The 21,110-nt window shown below is 44.8% G+C and overlaps 1 protein-coding gene across 5 annotated transcripts in view; it reads right to left on the bottom strand.

Moving 5' to 3' along the window:
- The window catches only part of plxna1b (plexin A1b), a 159,500-nt gene that overhangs the window by 52,974 nt on the left and 85,416 nt on the right, over positions 1-21,110 (bottom strand). For all 5 annotated transcript variants that reach the window (XM_040203497.2, XM_040203500.2, XM_040203499.2 and 2 more), the window contains exons 7-9: positions 20,529-20,682; positions 19,390-19,489; positions 14,264-14,378 (exon numbers count right to left, since the gene is read on the bottom strand). In XM_040203497.2, coding sequence (XP_040059431.2) covers positions 14,264-14,378; positions 19,390-19,489; positions 20,529-20,682 — 369 coding nt within the window. The remainder of the gene's footprint in view (positions 1-14,263; positions 14,379-19,389; positions 19,490-20,528; positions 20,683-21,110) is intronic.

The raw sequence follows: 21,110 nt of genomic DNA, 5'->3' as shown, positions 1-21,110 counted from the left end.
CTTGTGCAAATGCAGTAAGAAGAGCAAGCAAGATAATACAAGGAGTGATGAAATAAATAAAATTGTTGACAAGTAAAGAAAGGCAAGCAAGTCGTGGGTGATGTTTGACTTCAAGCCAGATTTGCAACAACAACACTCATCATACGGAGCTGTGCTGCGATGCCGTCTTCACATGTGTGTTACAGAGTCGTGCAACACTCCCACTGGCGTTGCACCAAATATAAATGCTGCAAAACATCACTAGAGCAAAAGAGCCTTTCAAACAAAGTTCGCAATGGACTATCTACCCAATAAAACGATTCGCACCACAACAGTGCTGCATTGTTATGGCAGCAAGATAGGCTGGAGTGTGTTATGGCCATGTGAGGAGTGAGGTAATGAGCTCATGAACTTTGTCAGCTCTGGCCAATATCATCGAGTGATGTGTGCACGCTTACAAACACACACACACACACACACACACACACACCCATGCATGTACGCACAAACCCGGTATTGGAAGGAGCCCTTTCACCATAGCACCTCGGCCGGATGGGCGTGAGTCCTCACATGGATGCATATGGACAAACAAGTTTCTTAATGTGCAGTTGGATTAATGTGCGCCTACGCTTGCACATGTTCCCTTCACTGAGGCGGAATAAGAAAGGTCGGTCCACTCGGTATGCAATGTTTCCCAGATATGCGTGTGTGCATGTACTGGAAGAAATGAAGTCATTACAGTGTTCGAGGCACAGTTTGGCAGAGATGCAGATCTCGTCAACACTGATAATCCGAGAGAGAGGGAGAAGAAACGGGAGGGCGGGGGACAGATCTTATACAATACGAGCCCCATGTGTGGAACTAACCCAACCTGTGTCACAGTTTGATCCAAAAGGAAAACAAAACACATCGTTGAGGACAAACCACATATTTCACAAGCTAGAGAAACTATTAATTGTGTCAAATAATAAAGGGACAAGTGCCAGACACCAAACTTTCTTTTCATAAAAGGAAAAGAGGTTTGAAACTGTGGCCTTAAGGTAAATATAACCTAAAGAAACCCATAACAAACCCAAACCCATATTTCTGTTGTGTTCAAACCAAACAATCTTCCTCTTTCTGCCAGTAAAAAATAGGTCACTAACTAGAAGTGCTGTTACGAGACGGCAGAAAAGCCTGAAATTGACAGAGTCCAGTAGAAGGACAGGACAACATGTTGACAGGAGGTAAAAAGCCTGATATGAGGCCAACCATCCTTACAAAAATATTCACTGCACATTCTCTACTTCACATCTTGTAGCTTCTCCTTTAAGCAGATAACTGGCTCCCTGTCTGTGCATTTTTCCGACCCCTCCTCTCCTCTGAGCCGTTGTACATTAGAAGCTACAGCGCGTCCCCTGGGCCGGAACACAATGCCAGAGTTTGTTCATTAGGCCGCTTAGCCCGGCCTAGTGTGTCTGATCACACACAAACTCATGCACAACACATAATCAGAGAGGAGGAAGAAGGGGCCACATAAGACCTGGGGTATGATCAAGTAAGAGGAAGGTGGGTGATGGGTGGAAAAATAGATGGTTCAAAAGGACTAAGTGAGGACGGGAATGACAAGGGGGGGAGGCGGAAAAGGGAGAGAGTGAAGAAAGGAAGGGGAAATGAAAGATGGTTAGAAAGAGAATGAGAAAATGAGGATAAGTAGAAAGGATAAAAGGGAGAAGGCGAGAATGTGAAAGCATGTAAAAAAAAAGGGCGGGAGGCGACCAAGAACAGAGAAGGTGGGTTTAATTTGGAACAAAGCAAAGTGAAACAATGAACTCAGACAGTTATCGAGCAGAAAGAAATAGAAAAAAAATGAACGGGGTCAACAGAGAAGACAAAAGACATAGAGGAGACATTTTAGAGGAATGTCTGAATCCCTCTGCACCTTTTCTTCTGTCTCTTAACCCATCCCATCCGTCCAACAGTCAAAACCACGTACCCGAGCCCCACGACAACATCCTACTTAATTAACAGCCTGGAGCCTCAGACGACACTTGGAAATGGATGGAGGGGGCCGAGGATGGAGGGAGTGATAGAATGGAAAGAGAGACAGAAGAAAGCAGAGAATCATTTGCACTTGTGGCTTTTGAAGTCCCGGCTCGGTAAAAAAAAATGCTCTTGTCAAAAGCTGCGGGCTTGCATTGTCAAAAGGTTCCAATTTAAAATCAGAAAGGGGTTTTGTGCATCCTGCTACTGGAGCTAACTCTAGATAGCATAGCCTCTAGTGAGAGCTGCAGCTAACCAATGTTTTATTCATCCATCTATTGACTTTGTGTCAGCTCAGATGGCTGGTTGTCGTTTTCTCTGGAAGTCCTCTTTCCATAAACCATTCTTTTCTATATATTCAGCGCTAAAATACAGTAAATACAACTGACACGTGTGCAATATGGAGGTTTACGTTGCTCTCTAGATAGAGGGAAACAAAAAGGGAGAGAGAAAATTGAGGTGTCCAGCCACAAAGCAGAACTCCTATAATGGCAATGAATGATCTGTTGGGATGGTTGATTGATGCCATTTTGCAAGAGAAATCAGAACTGCTATTGTACCAAGCACTAAATACCAGATCCTACTGCATTGAGGACCGTTGGAAAAGGGTGCTGGGAAAGATGGAAAGATGGAATTAGGAAGGAGGATATTGAGGGAGGGAAAGTATAACACGTACAGTGCTCTTCAAGGAAAACTATCTCATCAGTAGCTGTGACTGGTAGCAAAACAGCCGGATTTTTAATTATAATGTAGCGTTAATTGAAACTATATTTCACTGGGGATATTCGTTTAAAGGGGTCCTTTTTACTTTACCACTTCCCAGCTATCAATTCATCTGTGAGGAAGGATGCTGTGGTCACCTTGGAAAGATGTGAGATTTCAGGAGCAGCGTATCCGTGTTTTTTAGTTTTTTTTTAATGTAAGTACATCACCTACTGTCCTATATCTGTGGCATGCCATAATTGGCTCAGTGACGGCTGCAGGTTTTAAAGGAGCCGAGTTTCTCCACACAAAAACAGCCCTGAGGAAGACCTGATTTTGCACAGAGCAGCAGCTTGCTTCGTTATACGGTTCACTCTGTCTGCTGTAACCGGTGAGAGCCTTTTATAGTAAAGTTACATGTGTGCGTGAAGCGGAAATGATGCGTGAAGGAAAGCACGCCGCAGATGGTTTCTACACACCACAACAAAGCACAGAAACATCTGCTCTGTCGTTGCATTCTGACGTCTTCATAAGCATTTCTAACACTGCAGATGCAGAGACTGTTCAGAACGTTGCCTTGGCTAAATTTAAAATTCTTAAAAACAAGCGTCGCCCAATAACTGTGAAACAAGCTCTCAAGCACTGATTGAATTGGGCTGTAAACGTGTGGGTTTGTACCTGATACTGAGACAACGAGTGTGTGTTAATGCTGGCAAACGTCCAAGTCAAAGCAAAGCACCCAGAGGGCTTTCCTTACCTCTCCATGTTTGCCTTCCCCAACAGACGGCTGTTAAAGGCACTGTTTCCCTTAGTTAACAGTGAAGGCGTGCGTAATCATGCGACTATTAAGATGCACTGTGTATTTTACCCAAATGAAAACGTCCTAGATTAAAACAAAGGGGACCAAAACAAGCCCAAACCATTATTCCTAACAAAGAGGAATATTACAGCGCCTGCCCTATATATTTTGACATCACAGCGCAGATACCCAGTTGCCAGTTTTGATTGAATGTCGCCAGGAGCTTTCTCAAAGCAGAGCAGCTGTCATTCTAGTTCAAGCCCTTTCTAAAATATGCCTGCGTTCATTTCCAAAGCACTCTGATGTGTAGCGCACCACGCCGTTCCACACCAAAAAAAAAAGGCAGAAGAAAAAAAAAAAAAATGTATGAAACGAGTGTTCAGCGGACGGATGAGCTAATCTCCACTCGCAAGCGAACAAAACACCTTTTAACATTTGCCAGGAGCTGATAATGAGACTGTCGGTTAGCCAGTGTGCGCGTGTGTTTGTGTGTGCATGTAGATATGAAGAAGGTGAGGGAGATTAGAATCAAGATATACTTAGATGGGTTTGGGTGGAGGAGGTTGGAAGATAAAGACGACAGCAAGAGCGGGATTCTATATAAATAAATAAATGTATTAAAACGCCAAAAGACTTCTGAAGGCTGTGGCGTAGCCTGACAAGATATAAATTAATAAAGCTCCAAAAACACTGTGCATATGTAATGATGCGGGTGTCTGGTCGTTTTCTTAAAGCCCCCCCGTCCCCCCCCACTCCCCAATCCAAGTCCATCCATGCATAATTAATCAGCCGCCTCTGCGATGTGGGGACTATAGATCAGGGAGAGGGAAAAAATAACACGCTAAATAATGAAGTAAAGCGATATGGCGAGCCCAAGGGAGAGATGAGATGGCACGGGTGTCCACAGAGGAACGAGGGGGCACATTGGTACAAATAAGAGACAGGATGTGTGTGTGTCACTAGGTCTTGACTAAGGGGGTATGTGAATGCACCCCCCCCCCCCCCCCCCCCAGGCTTTATGACAGAGACAGAGTAGGAAACCAAAAAGAAAAGCCGTCTGTAACCTTAAACTAAAGAGTCATCTACTCTTTTTTTTTCAAGCGACTATACATTAATATTAAATTACAATATATGGAAGTGGGTGGATCCTTTTCTCCAAAGTAACATGCAGGGCGTAACCGTGGGAAACGACAATGAGAACAGTTTTAGCATCACAATTGTTGTTGCTTTCCGGGTCCCCAGAGAAAACTTACTAACCGACACAAACAAACAAATCACAAAGGAGTTTTTCCTCATGAAGTGTAAATATATAGAAAAACTAAAGCTTTAATGTGCAGTGAGATGGTGTCAGACAGTGTGGTGGAATAAAGTGACAAGGCGAAACATACAGCTCGTCTAAGAATCCATTTTTGAGAAAAATAGCATACATGAATAAGCACACGAGTGCTTTTATTTCCATCCGCATCATTTATGGAAGTCGGCTTCCAAATCATTCCTTGAATATATAATGCCATATAATGTCATGTCATACATCACAATTTCAAAGCTAGAACCATGTATTCCTTTCTCTTCCGTGTAGCAGCCGGCCGACAAACATGTGGTTTGGTGTGTGTGTGTGTGTGTGTGTGTGTGTGTGTGTGTGTGTGTGTGTGTGTGTGTGTACCTCTTTGGGACTAATACCGACTACAAGGATGACAAGAGCAAGACAAAAAGTGTTTTTTTTCTATGTAAGGCATCAATTAAAATCTCCAAAAAATATTGTTGACATCATTATATGTAAAAAAATATATATATATATACAAGATACAAGTGTGCAATTATCATTAGAGGCAAATATGTAAAATGGCTGTACGGTACGATAGAGGGAAGCATGTTGGTGTGCGTGTGTGTTAGACACAGTGTGTATGCATGCACGCCAGGGTTGAGGCAGCCTCATTAGCAGACGGAAACCAGAAGGATTTTTAGTGACCGGCCAGACAGAGAGAGAGAGAGGAACAACTTAATAAGGCAGAACATGTAGAACAGTGCCAGAGCAATAGAAGAGAAGGAAGAAAAGGGACTTTGAAGATTTAAAGGGACTGTGAGATTGTCCGCCCACGTTTTATCGCCTGGGGGGGGGCCAGGGGGGAGAGAAAGACAGAGAAAGAAGAAGAGTAAATGGGAAAAGTGAGGGAGCAAAGAATTTGAATGTTTGAATTAAAGCGAGATGCCGGGGAATGCGTGTCATGAATGTTATTCCCTGTGGATTATCAAAGTCTCACGAAGCCGGAGCTCGACCTCCATATATGTTCCTCGTATACATACAATCTCAGTACTAAACAGGGAGGAGACTCCTGGTACCCTGTTATCATTCTAACCCAGATGCGTCAGCAGCGATCGAGCCTTGTACTCCTCAGCTTTTCAAAGACAAACCTTGATTCGAGGGGCCGGTTGGCTCTCCTGTCTGCTGCCAAGGTTTCTTCCCCTCTCCGCACACAATGACTTGGCACTAAAATACACTGAATCTGTGCATACTGACCAAAATTAGTGACGCTTACACGTAGCTTTTCTTGGCACCAAACCCGCGGCTCCTTTGCACACGCAATTTACTGTACACTTTTATTCCAACGAGTGTTAAAAGACCATCAAGGCAGGAAAGGTTCCTGATAAGTGTACAAAGGGTTTTTCAAATTGCAATTTTTCCCCCAGTATTCCTTCAGAGGAAGAACAAAAAGACCAAAAAAACACTGATTGGTGGCACTTAGAAAACAACATAAGGGCAAAGATATTTCAGTACCTCCACGACCGGAGCAACAACCTACCGCACTGTGCTGAGAACACGATGCTTCATTCACACTTCACAGTGGTTTAAAGACGCCGCCGGTAACATAATAACCTTGTTATGACAAGACGTGCCTGAGCGACGCTTTGATAGAGATATTGGAGGCAGATAAAACACTCAGGCCCTCATGTACGTACATTTGCAAACGTAGCGCTATCAGCACCAAGAAAAACACGCAGAACGCGCTCGCTGTGATGCTTCAGCTTACGCCGTATGCAGGAATCCTGCAGCTCATCACGTAATCCGCGCCTTTCTCCGCCCACAATACCGCACATTGAACGGACGTCCTCCTCTCTTTCTATCACGGATCCGCCAAAGTCAAAACAGCGAAAAGGACATTTCAGTGACGTGTTATCTGGGCATTACTGGTGTATTGTAGTGATCTGTAGCAAAGCGTGAAGTACTTGTGCTGTGATACGAGTGCAGACTGCGATATTCCCACTGCTCTGCTATGACTGTTTAAAATGATCCAGATGCCAATAATTGTAATGTAGCGTGGAGTTTAACAACTGCTGAAATGGAATGTGAACCCTGAGTGAGATTCAATGTAATCTTTGATTTCTTCCCCTTTCAGTTTCGGCGACAGGCAGTCTGCGCTTTCACCTCAGTGCGGCTTGTTTGTAGATACCTCGCCATGCTCTTACGCGCACGTTGTGAGCCAAAGATGCCTGAAGTGGCCGCAAAAGCGTTAGTACATGAGGACCCCAAAGTACAACTTGTTGGATGCAATATCTGTGTACGAAACGATTGCTCCGGCCAGACTTATGAAATCATACATTTGGCCCATTTAGGTCTTTCACTCAGTTTAATGCGGAGGAAATGAGGAAATGCATGAGCTATGTGGTGTGGTGGGGAAAAGAAACCCATGGAACGGTCCTCTGGGCCATACATTCTGGCGACACCCAGCGTCCACCTCCCAGTCCCCGAAGCTTGCATGTCACTGACCATCGTGGGATTCCACAGGAAGCCAGTTGTGTCAGTCAAAGGGAGGCTGGACATCCAACATCACTGCAGGCCACTTTCCTTAAACAGCTTGGCGAAAGCCCAACACGACGGAGGCAGTAAGCTGCTCTTGTGAGTGTGGACGTCGCAGCCCGCTACAGTTTACATTTTCTGCCTGACGCCTCGCCATCCCAGCAGGCTGTCGCTGTGTCCCCGATCACACTCCCTCTCCATATCAGCTCCTGCCTGCACTTTGGAGTTTGACTTTTCTTCCGCTCACTTCTGCGGGATTCATCCGTCTCCAGCTGCCGTCACGTCTTTCTCCCTTGTGACTCTGCATTTATCTCTTCCTCTCGCTGACACACACAGGGGGTGATGGGCAAAACGCAATATTCATCGGGGCTCACCATCGGCAGGGGCTGACTGTGAGGGCTGCGGAAATGAAGATTTCACACAGCCTGAATAATTTAACCACAGCGACCCGTCACTGACACGAGGACACACTTGCACACAAACGCTAAGAGACACTCGAGCACTCGGGCTGCAAACCTCCGTGCAGTTATCGTTTCATCACATCAGTGTGTGTGAGCATGGTCTTTACTGCTCTTCATTAAGCCACACCGAGCATGTTGCTGTAGCCAGGATGATACAAAATAAATCAGACGGCATTGCCGGGGGCAAAGGATTTACATCAAGGAGAGAGTAACCTAGAAGCAAAGTTGTACCGTAGTCTCGCATTTGCCAGTGCGCAGCTCAACTGCTTCAAATGTCCTCAATGTCATATCAGGATTAACGCTTTTTAACCAATTAGTCCAACACAGTGTCCTTCAAAACTACATAAACACTTAAAGCTGAATTTGCTGAGCTGCTAGTCAGGGATTGATGCACGATGAGGATGCTTCAACAGTAGGTGAGGGAATTTAAAGGAACCCTTCGGGAAAAAACATAAGGAAGAGCTGGACGAGAGGGGGAAACAAATGAAGATAAGCTGCGGAAAATGTAAGGTTAAAAATAGCCAGAGAGAGGAGAGATGAAACATCTGCATGGATATGTGACAGACCGTGAATGTGCGTGAGCCTACCAACGCATCTGTGCACACAAGAGACCAAATCCAAATCTCTGCTCTCGCTCATTTCTTTCACTGGTACAAACAGTGGAATCCTTGCGGAAGTATACACGCACGCACCCAAGGAGAACTTCATTGAGGGGCTGAATTATATAAGCACAACTCAAAAAGCGCTTGCATTTCCTCAATTCATCCCAAACAAAAATGTGTTTTTTGTCAAGTTTGCCAAAACACCTTTTACAATCCTGCTCCGATTCCCCCATGGTGGACATGTGAGTATTGAGTCACCCACAAGTTTCCTGAGAACGTTCACAAACACTGGGAGCATTGCTAGGAGCAGCTGAAGGAGGTGCACCGCTAACAAACCACGGGTTAAACGCTGGACCACCAAGGCCCGACAACGATCCAACTGGCAAAGGACGCATGTGGTTACTTCAGCCTGTCGCCTACACTTCCTCAATCTGTCCCTCCCTCCCTTCCATTCAACCATGGAGCACATTTGGGAAAGAAATTCCGTCACTCTGGATGTAATCTGCCGCTTGTTGCTGCCAAGGCTCTCTTTGCCTCCCTTCCTTTGTATACTTCCCCCCCCATCTTTCTCGGTTTACATCTGGTCTCAATTACAGCACCCCAGTCTGTCTTTGTTTTTGTGCTTGTGAAATAAAGGAAGCACTGAAGAACTACATTGTTTTGAAGAACTGCATTTTCTCATTCATTTGTTCCTCCTTCCTTCTAAACATTGTTTATATTTCATCAAATACGGCTTAGGCACATATACATGTACCCTTAATATGAGGCATGTTCCACGATGCACCGAACACCACTTATTGGACGGACGCAATGAAGTGAACTAATAAATAGTCAGTTTTGTCTGAAAATAGAGGAACTGAGATAGATGAGGCTAGAAGGACAGATGGAAACAGTAGGCAGAAAAGGGCAAAAGACCTGCTGAAACATGATCTGGGTGAAGGCAAAGTATGGGAAGTGAAAGGGGGTAAAAAATAAAAAAAATAAAGGAGGATGATGAGAGGAGAAGACAGACATCCCTATCTGATAAAAGACACCAGGAGGGAGAGAGGGAAGGAGAAAAAAAAGGAAGGGGTGGAAATTATTCAACCACTTGTCCTCTCCACTCTCCCGCTCACCCACATGCCCCCTGCAGCTCCGTGCTGCTGCTTGTGCTTCGTCCTGATAAGAACCAGCGACAGTCACACAAACACACACATTATAAAGCAGCATAGACAAACACACATGTATAACCGTGCACACAGCAAGGCCCCTCAAGCGGCCTTGGCCTACAATGTGTGGGATGTCCTTCTCCGGAGTGTGTGTGTGTGTGTGTTTTGCACAGTGTCGGAGTACCAGCCAGGGTAAACACAGTGTGCCAGAATGTCACGGTCTGGGGCCTTCACACCTCCATCACAAATAACCCTTTCAGCCGTGGAGAGAGAGCGAGAGCATGTGTGTGCTGGGACTACCCAGAACGTGTGGGCAGGCTGTATGCTATAAGTGTATCGGCTTGGCTATGGGTAAGAGAAAGACAGGGCTTGAGAAAAATATATTCATGCGTATTGTTTTGCTTTGCTCAGAGTGCAGCTTGTGTCGACGCTCCCTTATTAATGCTGTGTCTAGGGACGGCGTGTCATACACTAACATTACATTTGTGTAATTGGCAGCCGACAGCGGGGCTCGAGTGTGAATATCAGCAGAACCGCAGTGATGCCTCGACGAACTGATGATTATTTATACTGTGTCTAAAGTTTATATGAGCGTATTCACCAGAATAGTTCAACGTTATTTGCTTTCTTGCCAAAAGAGGATTGATACCAATCTCATATCTGCAGGGTAAATAAGAGCAAACATCAAACAACCAGATAGCTTAGCTTAGCAGAGACAGCCGGCCATGGATCCGTTCAAAGGCCAAAGAGATCTGCCTACAAGCATCTTTGAAGCTCACTAATTAAAACCATATATCCTTAACTTGGCAAGTAAAAGGATAAGCAAAAAAAAAATCAATCTATTGCTTTCAAAGTTTCCACGCACACAACCACACGTGAAGCAGCAAGAGGGGGACGGCGGAGGAGAGGGACATGATTGAATAGGACATAGTGACATCGTTTAACCCATTGTGCGTCCATGCAGAGAGCGGACAGTAGGAGGACGAGTGGAAGGTGAGTTTATAAAAGAGGGAGAATCACGGGCGCCACACATTCCTTGGGACATAGAAAAGAAACAACAGAATCGTGTTTATAATATCTACAGTACATCATGAGAGAAAAGAGGAGTTTGAACATGAAAGCAAACCACGTAACCACATCCGGGAGATTTTTTTTACATTCTGAATGTGATGACCATTAATCTTGGACTTTCCTCAGTCTGGCCCTAAAGCCTGAATAAACAATAGCAGCATTGTTTAACGAATAAGAAAACCTGTCTGCTGTGTTCATTTAAAACCCCAAATGACAAATTAAAAAAAAAAACAGAGGGAAGTGAAATTGGGAGACGGCAAAAAGCGACAGCCAGAGTGTTTAGGGGAGGGAAAGAAAAGCCCTGTGCCCACAAATCTCAATCAAGTTAACCGCCGCCTTGATTGCTCAAGTGAGACTGAGCCTTGCTTTGCAGCAAAACAAACACGTAAGCATGTCTTAACATAGCTGAGCCCAACCACCCCGAACCCTGGCAGGCACTCGTGGAGGCTTTGGCTCAGAACGGCACTTTCTCCTCAGGGGTGTGGAAGGAGAAAGAAGGAAAGCAGGAGAAGGTGAAAGAATGAGATAAAAGTGGGGGAAGAAATGTCAATCAAGTTCCTTAATAAGGAAATGAGGGAAAGGAAGAGAGGGATGATCTAATACACGAATGAAGGAAGCAGGGAGACTTCCTTCACTCTTTCTTTTTTTGTTTTCATGATAAGTAACTTCTCTTCTCTAGCGTAATTTTCCACCCGGTCGCTTCTTAATTTGAGAATGTGTTTGTTGATTCATGCATATTTGATTTGTAAATGTCACTCATTATATTTATAAACTCCTCCACGAAGTATGTTGATCCATTTCTTTAGCTCTACATCTGAAACAATCCGTTCACCAAAACAAACTCCTATCGGATTAGATTTACTTTAAGTTACTATTTCTTTGCATGACAATTGCACAAAGACATTAACTTTGTCCATACAATTTTATTTGGTCAAACAAATGGCTGGTTGTGTGAGAGGGGAACATAAAAGAAAGCAGTGGGGGGGGGGCGTCCTTGTTGGTAAAACGCCGACCCATCTGGGTTGCCATAGTTACAAAAATTCAGATACTGTAGGTGATATATCAAGGGCTAAGCCCTTGAAGAGGGGGAAAAATAAGGATGGGAGGACGGAATATTTACTGTTAAAATGTTTGTTGTATTCAGAATGACGACATTAATGCTTATGGATGTTTATTAAATGACAACAATCAATTTTTTTTTTCATTTTTAGCATTTAAGGTAGTAAAGAAACAGAAGATTAAACATTGAAGCTTTAAAGGAGATATTATGCTGGGGTATAAAAGCATATTCAAAGTCCTGCTGTTAACCTTGGTCTTGATCCCTACACTTGGACATCTGACCAGCTGTTGCTGCATTTTCTCTTTGCTTTACTGTCTACTCAGAGTCAGACTTGGGGAGCAGCCATCTCTTAACCCTGTTTGAAAACCTCTATTTGGCCTTTGATCAGTCTTACCAAGAGCCTTTTTTAATCCTGTCTGTTGCATTCTACTGCAGGAGGAAGCAGCAAAGGTCTGAGTGAAATGTCTGCTATCACGAGAACCCACTTCACTCTTATGTTTAACACCACTATTTGTAGTCATTGTTGAACACATGAAAAAGGATCGTTTGAGACCTACATTAAGGTTGCAAGCATGTGTACACACACACACACACACACACACACACACACACACACACACACACACACACACACGAGGGCATGCAAACCTATTGCCTCTCCACCGGCAGATAAAGAACAATCCTCAAGAACAATAAGCTATTAAGGAAGAAAGACCCTTACTCGATTATTTAACTGTTTATAATCCCAACACACAGTCGGCAAGGGGAAGAGGAGAAAGTGCGAGGAAAAAATGGGGTGAATGAGCACCAAGGTGGTGAGGGACAGGGTGGGGGGGGAGATAGGAGAAGGATAAGTCTAGCCTACAGGAAGAACTGTACTTGTTGGGGAATCGAATGGATATGACAGCTAGGATAAGGTTGATGAATGACTGTGTGTGTGTGCGCAGATGATGGATTCTCTAGTGGAGCATGAGGTCCGAGGTTTCTTTGGGCAGAGGAGGTGACAGGAGAGGTCTCAGTCCACATGCCGCTGTCAGCCGGTCTGTCTATCCTGTCTTTCTTCCTGCTGTCTCCCTCCCTCAATCTCTTTGTCCATTTGTCTCCTTCCCTTTGCCAAGCTGTCTCTTATTTTTCTTCATCCTGGTTTAAACTAAACTTCTACCTCAAAAACATACTTCAGCCAAAACATATTGATACATTGACCCTGAGTAGGCGGGCGCAGCGTTGTGTTGAAGGGAGATGTTCAAAGTATTTGACATCCAATGCCTAAATGTAATAAATCAGGTGTCGTCAAATGTTACGCCCTCTGACACCTCCCGTTACAATATTCACTATAACTTCTTTTCACGCCATTCTTCGTTCATCACTGCAGGCCTTTCCTGTTTATCCACCCGTTGCCTTTCTGACCTCTCTCAGCTAGGAGCGTGCTAGCCAGCGCTCTCCCCGTGTCTTGCAGATGGGCTCACTAATCCGCTAACATTAGCTCTGTGAGGCGTGAAGGCTGGGCCCTTGTGTTGTTTTGGATTGGAACGGAGGCTGTGGTTTAGCACGCTCGTGTTTGGGATTCTACACAGCTCCGGTTGAGGGGCGAGATAAAAGGGAAAGTAATTGGATAAAGGTTGACCAATTAATAAAGGCCGGTGATTCATGCCGGCCAGCAGGGGGTCGGGGGGGGGGGGGGCTTTATTCTGCACAGAGATAACGGGGAGATTCAGACCACAAACACAAACAGATATGGGTTGGATGGTGCGTCTGCTTGTGTGTATTTGTACATTTATGTGTGTGCGGCATCAATACGATAAAGAAAACGTACGACTGTCAGTCACTTGGGAGTGTGGTGGATTTACACCAATTAGTCCATTGAGAAGATATGTATCTGAAAGCATTTTTTTTGCACCTCTCAATATATGCAAGAGTGTGGTTGGCAAGTATAAGAGTGAACGAAAAGAGAATAGCACAATGAAAGCAGTGCTCCGCTGTGTGTCCATCACCAATATCCTTGTATACACTCCAGCAGTTGACACACACTTGTTATGCCTCGCATGTCACCCGCTGCAGCCGCCGCTCGGCACGATTGATATTAGCTTTTATGCTAATGCAGCATTTGGCTATGTAAGAACAAGGCAGCATTTCCATAGACAGCCGTTTATTCCGGCCTGCTTATGGCCTTATGGGCCACAACAGAATTATTGCTGGATGGTAAACAAGCTGTTGTCACTATGCCAAGAGCCACTGCTACACAAACAGACAGCAGACACACACAGCAGGGGGATGTGAGGAAACCCCGAGGCGAAGGCCACAGAAGGTGCGAGGGTAAAGGTCTGTGTGTTTGTGTGCATTTGGTTATGTAGTGCAAATTGTTCCAGTGTTGCTCACATTTGTGCTTGCATGTGGGGGGGGACCAAGCTTTTACTTTATGATCAGCCACACCATAAGTGAAAAACAGCAGATTTGCTTGTTACATTCAGCACGACTATAAGAAATAAAAGCTCTTGAGAAACAATTGGGAATCGGAATTGTCCCACACTTACGTTGAGGGGAAATGGACATTGCATCCGTTCTATAAAATGCACTGTTGTCAATATGCAAGCAATATGCAAGCACTATGCGGTGAGAGTCTTACCTCAGAGATGTTGACGCGTCCCTCCTGGAAAGAGCAGTCGTTGGCGTTTTGGGTGCACATGTGGCGGTACTTGCACCAGTGGCATGGGAACGAGCCGTTCACACAGGAGAGGCAGCTAGAACAGAGAGAGGCGGGAGACGACGGTGAAGGAGTCTCCAGGGTCACTGATGGTTACCAGAATTCGGTTTGAATTTTTGATCTGACTGCATCAACGCTTCACTTGACAGAGCAAAGTGATGGCAGAAAACAGGACTGAATGAGGTGGTGCAATATTGTAAAATACATTATGAGCTGATAAACTGGAGTTTAGCAATGTGACATCTTTCTCCCGCTCACTTCCTTCTTGGATCAATCCCAACATCGCTAGCTCCCCCTCTATATGTTCCATGATCTTACTCACAATCAGCCTACTCTCTGCGTATATTCCTCCCTTCTCTTTTTCTACTTCTGCTGTGTCACTTCCTCCATCCATTCAGCCCCGGGCCTTTCTTTCTGTCCCTCCGTCTCTGACTCTCTCGCTCTATCCATCCCTTTCATTTGCTGTCGTCTCCTTTTTAAAAGCTCTCGCCCCTGTTCTTTGTCTAAAGCTCTCTTTCATCCACGGGGCTAAGAGCGCTCCACCATTTTAAATTCACCTGCTTTAGCTGAGGCGAGGTGCAGATAGACGGGCTGAAAGAGAAAGATGGGTGAAAGAAGAGAAGCCAAAGAGAGAGAGAGGACGAGATCAAAAGCAGGTGGATTTCCCTGAGAGCGCTTTAGACGCCAGGTATCGTGGGAGAGAGGGAGGCTGGAAAATAGGGATGGGGGGCAGAGGGGGGTTGTAGCCCGCGGGGCTCTGCGTGAAAGTCTCATGGGAGAAGGAGGAAACATTAGGTTGAAAGTCAGAAAGTGTGTGCGAGGAAGAGTGTGTGTGTGTATGTATTCGCATCTAAGGGGAACTGTGAAGGAAAGCCAGACGGGCTGAAGTATGCAGTCTATCAACACAGCTTCATGTTACTGGTACTCGATCAGCCCGAGAGAGGAGCTACACCTCTTTGTACCCAATTTATGTGTGCAGCTTTATCTAATGCAACAATTATTTTTTACTTTAACTGCACAGCTTACTGTAGTTTTCTGAATTTATTCTGTGTGACTAATGTAGCTGTAATGGTTTGAGGGAGCATTTGAGCATATGAGAATATTTACTACAATACAGTGAGGAAAGCAAGTCTGGATCTATAACAATAAAAGAGCGTGTGGAGGCGTTTGAGATACAGGAGGGTTTGCGTTCAACCACGACCTGCCAGGTGTGAGTTTGCGCCTCTCTTTATGAAGCGTAGACTCCCGAGTAGCACCCGATTGCGTTTTAACGCCGCGCAAAATGCCAACAGACATTCCTCTCATCTGCATGAAAAATTAGGGCTTTAACTCTTGAGCTCTGAGATGGAGCGAATACACGATTCCATCAAACCCTGACGTGGATTCATTTGGATCAATTAGGGCCGCTCGTTTGTCAGGTGCGCACTGTAAGTGATCGTTTCCAGCCAGGACCCCTCCTTTTGAGCGAGATCAGAGGCTGGGGCTTAATTCAATCCCACCGCCGCTTTAATTGACCAATTTACCATTGTGCTGAGAGAAGCTGTCCATTCAGAATGAGGGATGTGCGGCTACGGAAATAGCGGGCCTCTTAATACCACACAAGAGCAAATAGGGGATTTGTCAATGTTGCCAACTAATGGAGGAGAAGCGATTTGGCTACGCTAGGTTAGTTCAGCATACAGTGCTGGGCTCAAACAGCGGGAATGGTGGTTCTAGCTTAATGGTGAACAAAAGACATTATTGCAAAACAAATGAACACGTGGCAAGTTAGCTGAGCTCATTGTGTAGCTTGAAGGCATTTGTTACCCTGGCAACAATAACTAGCTTGAATGTTTTTTTTGTTGGGGGCCCACCGATGAATCAATGCTCATCAAAATACAGTACACCAGCAACTTAACACAGCAGGTAACTAGAAGCAAGCGGCGGACAGTACAATGTTGATTTAGTTCACACAAAAACACATCTGTCGCTAAGCCCTGATAGTAATCATTTTTTCTTTGGGACTTTTATGTTTTATTCATGTCAAATCAACCTCGTTAGTGTACCGTTGACTTTGAAATAATGAGCAAAATATCAGCAGGTAACCACTGCCAACTTTCTGTGACTTTTATGATTACAGCCTTTGAAATAAAAGACGACGCCACCCAAGGCCAACAGTAGGGTCTGTCCGACGACCTCCTGCTGCTCACTCTTTGGTTCCTGCGAGTAAGCAGGGCCCCCCGTCGGGATCCTGCCTCAGGATCTCAAAATCTCTCTTCTAGCCTGGGCGCACATTATTTTAAGGCACAGCCCACCCAGGGCCATTAAGGTATCTTTCCTTTTGTCCAGGGGTGTCTTCCCTTTTCAGTACCCCCAGTATCTCCTTATTCCCCCTTCGTGTCACTCGTCATCAACCTTATCCATGAAGCTTTGGGCGGCGGCAGACGCGCTGCCCGTATGGCCACGCTCTCCATGCTAATTTAATCCGTTCATATTCAGATGCTAATCAAGTTTTTTTTCAGGGCCGACACAATGGGCTACACTTTCCTTCCCTCTCTTCTTGTGGAGAAGTTTGGAGTGCTAAATACAATCCGCTTCCCTAGTGAGGTGTGTTTGACACTCCTGGACATGGCTAAATGAGTTATTTATACATTTCAGTCATTGCAAAGGAGTGGAAGTGAATCATTCTCACTAAATATTACAGGATATGTACACCTGAATAGTGCAATTTATTGTAAAAATCTTCCATAACTGTCCCGTTCTCTCCGTTTTACCCTGGATCAACGGCTTTTTACATTCTTCTCCATCAAAGACAACACACTCTTACCCCAATTTAAATCAGATTCTAAATCACACAACAAATGACCCAGTCACGGCCCGAGGCACATTAACCGTAGCAAGAAAAGGTGCTCCATGTGCTTGTATACTGACATTTAAACCCCAATTCATTGCCAGACTATCTTCCCTATCTATAATAAATGGGGGGATGTGGGATGAGAGAAGAGTATGGAAATATTTAATTAAGGAGCAATCATTGCCCTAGGTAGTTTTCTATTTCAATCTCGGCAATCCTTAAACTGAAACAGTAGGAATTCTAATTAGATTAATACCACTATGTAAATTTATGGCATTTTTGAAGAGGCAAGGGCCACAACGTAATCAGTTGAGTAAATAAGCGGGAAGGGTGTGTGTTTTTGGGGATGGGGTTGGGTGTCAATATGCAGATGTTGAGCGCAAACTATTCAGAAATATGATGGCGCGGTTCCAATGCCCTGCTCATACCTTGACTTCCAAAAAGCTGCATTATACACAGTACCCGTAGGAATAAAATTACATGTGCAGGAACAGCTGATGAATATTGCCTGTGCTGGGAAATGTGTCTGCATGTTTAGAGGGTGTCCCTCTGCATCCATCTGTGTAAAACGCTGCGTATTTTGATTTAAAGCCCATCAGAGGAAAACTTGGCTCTGCAAAGAATGACCAAGCATCCTGGAAATAGGGCCTTGTATGTGGCCGCGCGGGCCTGAAACCATTACGCCAACGACATTACCAGTCTCATCTCATCAGACGCCACACACTGACATCCGGAGGGAACACGGGTATGCAGTCCGGAATGCCAGCTCCAAATGGGATTCTTATCCCAGCATCTCTTGTCGCCATCAGGGTCGCTGCCGCATCCTTAACTTTATTAGAACGTGTCCATTACATCATTGGGAGGCTGCATTAGATCAGCTCAGGGAACAGATTTAATCAGAGCTCATTTGGTTAATATCTTCCAATGGCCAACTCTCTTATCTGCGTCATTTCTAGTACATGCCTTGCACTTGGTTTGTGAGGTCATTGCCATATTAGAATATCTAATGCGACATCACATTTGAATACATCCATAAGGAAACCATTTCAAAATGCTGAAATTAGCACTGTTCCTAGCCAGTGTAAGGCGCGCAGAGGTAAAGCAAACATCCCGTGGGCCTTATGGGACATGGGAGTAACTGGGAGTTGACATTGTAAACCACCACACCCTTAACCAGCTGAGCTAATCATCATTGTTGTGGCGGGGGATGCTTTTCTACGAGGGCAGGTAGGGTTAAAGGTCATAGTAACGGATTGAGTGTCCAAGACATTCAGGGCTTCAATGAGCTGTAAATGACAGAGCGGAGAGAGGTGTGGCAGTGCATGTCGCTGTGTATGCGTGTGTGTGTGTCTGGGGACAATCCTCGAAGGAGGCTCATCTAACATCCAGAGGGAAGCCAGGATGGAGCCCTGCGGTACCCCAGGGGCCTTCCAGCCATCTGCTGCCCCTAGGCTAATACCCCAGCAGACGTTTCAGCCTCCCCTGGATCAGCCGTGCAGGCAGGGTATCATGTGGGGCGGGCAGAAGGAGCGAGAGGATTCTTTTACCCCGGCAGGGTGCATCAGGCTTGTGGTAGGACTGACCTAGGGGTGTGGTTTGATGGGTGGTGGAGCTTTTTAGCAGAAGGCGGATTAGCATAGGCAGTGATCTGAGATTGGGCAGAAAGCTGAGGCGTCTGGAGTGTGAAGGAGACTAATTCTTTGAGGGGAAAAAAATGAAAATACCCCATTTTATATATTACAGTTTTGACTCTATTGTGTAAATAAGTACCAGACTGAGTACCCGAGAATTAAAAAAGAGCTGGAAGCATTTGTTTTATCAAGTGGGATAGAGGCATTGATGTGTTTAGAGTCTGGGGTTGGGAGGCATTAATGAATCGCATAATTAATTCATCATTGAGGTATCATTAGTGTGTGTCGTGGGTTAGGATAATAAGAGTAGAAATAAGTCTCACATTCCAATCGTTTCTCAAATATGGTATGTTCGATTTCTGACTCAAATGGTAACACAAGCCTCATTTGTGTCTCTGTCTGTGTGTGTGTGTGTGTGTGTGTGTATTTCTCATGGACAGTAACATGAAGCAGCCCATAGGGAAACTGGACAAAGGGACAATCTCTTTAAACAGCTCGACAAACTAAAACAACAAGAAAAAAAACAACAAAAAAAAGTGGCAAATGACCACTACACCCCAAAGTTTTTAACCATTGTGACTTACGATTGGTGAACACTGCAGTTGTAGAAGACAAAATCGACGCTAGCAAACTTCTTGCCCGTCTCCTTGGACTTCAAATAGAGCTTCACCACCCGCTTGTCACCTGTATTGAAGAGATACATAAAAACAAAATGGAACATGAATGCATTACCAGCTCAAAAAATACCGCTAAATTTAAAAAATACCGCTACATTCAAAAAGCAGCTACATTCAATCACAAGAAATATGCATCGACAAGATGTCACACTTTAAATTTCAATTCCACTTGTGTGACCTCAACAGATAACACGCACACACAAAGAAACACTGTAGCTTAGCAACACAGTGCTCATGTCACAACCACAGTGGGGTGGCATTAAAAATAGCAGCACCAATCAGTGTTTGGATGCCAGGGATGATGAGAACTCAGCATAATGGGCTCAGTTGAAGAACTACTGAGATGCCACTTTGAGGAAACTTAGAATGTACTGCCACGTTTTCAGTGCTTTGAATGTGGATACTAAACGAGTTCTTATCATTTGTGCTCTGACAGAATTGGACATAAAACAGGTGCAAAGTCTCTGCAGAAACAAAAAAAAGATGCAGATATGCTTAAATATAACAATAAACCACACTGAAGTCACTGCTTTGAAAAGAAGCTTGGAGCATTACCAGTGCCTTTAGACAGAAAAGAAATTAAAATGAAACTGACAACAGTGCATAATGGATGATAATGGGAATTTGAAACAGTTCTATTTTCAGTATATAAATGTAGCCTTGTGTTTAGGGCTTTGCAAGTGAATGGGTGAGTGTTATTAGTGGTGACAAGCCACTCTGAATATAGACACACTAAACAAATGATCTGGCAACATTAAAATTCTGTTCTAGCTTTCCAAAGTCTAACGTTCAAAGAGACCACTGAGGAGGACACACACTGGCGAATGGTGTTGAACATCCAATATACTGCGAAAATAGGGAGAGAGGACATAACTGTAAAAAAAAAAAAAAAGACAAATGGACAGTGGAGGACCAACATAAAAATAATTAATTACAAAACTCGAATATATTATCAAAACCATTCTTAACCACACCCTACTCTGCCACCGCTTAGTGACCTCACTACCCCGATGACTTCATCACCCTTCGCCCCATCCAGTCCCGACCTTTGTTCCTTGTGATTGGGATGATGTCCCGGAGTGAAGGAGACCGGCAGAAGATGTGTCCCCCCTGGATCTGTCCCTCCGTCTCCACGTAGTCCTCAAAGGAGCAGTTGACCCCCGCCAACAGATCAGGCACGTTACGAGCCTGGAGGACCAGCTAGCGAGAAAAAAGGAGGGGTACATTCGGCACAAGATCAATGGAAGGACATGGTGTACATGGATTGTTATAAGATATGACATGAGGGTTAATGGGTGTGGGGACGGGAGGTGGGTGGGGGTTGGTGGAGTGAAGCATGGGTATGAGCGTATGTGACAGCGGCAGGAATAAAGGAGGTTGAGTGTGTGCATCTTGGGCGTATGCATGTGTGCGTCAGCCGCAGCAGCTATTACAGCAAGGTTAATGTGTCCGTGAAAGTGAGGCAAGCCGTCATCAGTCAAACCGATGTGGTTACACTGAGGAGCGGCAGACAGAATGAGAGCTCTCTTGCGAACACACCTGCGCAGACTTCATTACATCCTCCATGTTAAACGTTGTGACTTTTAAATGACATCTCATCGCCAGACTTCACTTGTGGACGCACCTAC

The sequence above is a fragment of the Gasterosteus aculeatus genome, chromosome 17 (assembly GCF_964276395.1).
Source record: "Gasterosteus aculeatus chromosome 17, fGasAcu3.hap1.1, whole genome shotgun sequence".
In the NCBI taxonomy this organism is placed as follows: Eukaryota; Metazoa; Chordata; class Actinopteri; order Perciformes; family Gasterosteidae; genus Gasterosteus; species Gasterosteus aculeatus.
Note: the sequence above shows the minus strand (reverse complement) of the source record. Positions and strands in the feature narration are given on the sequence as shown.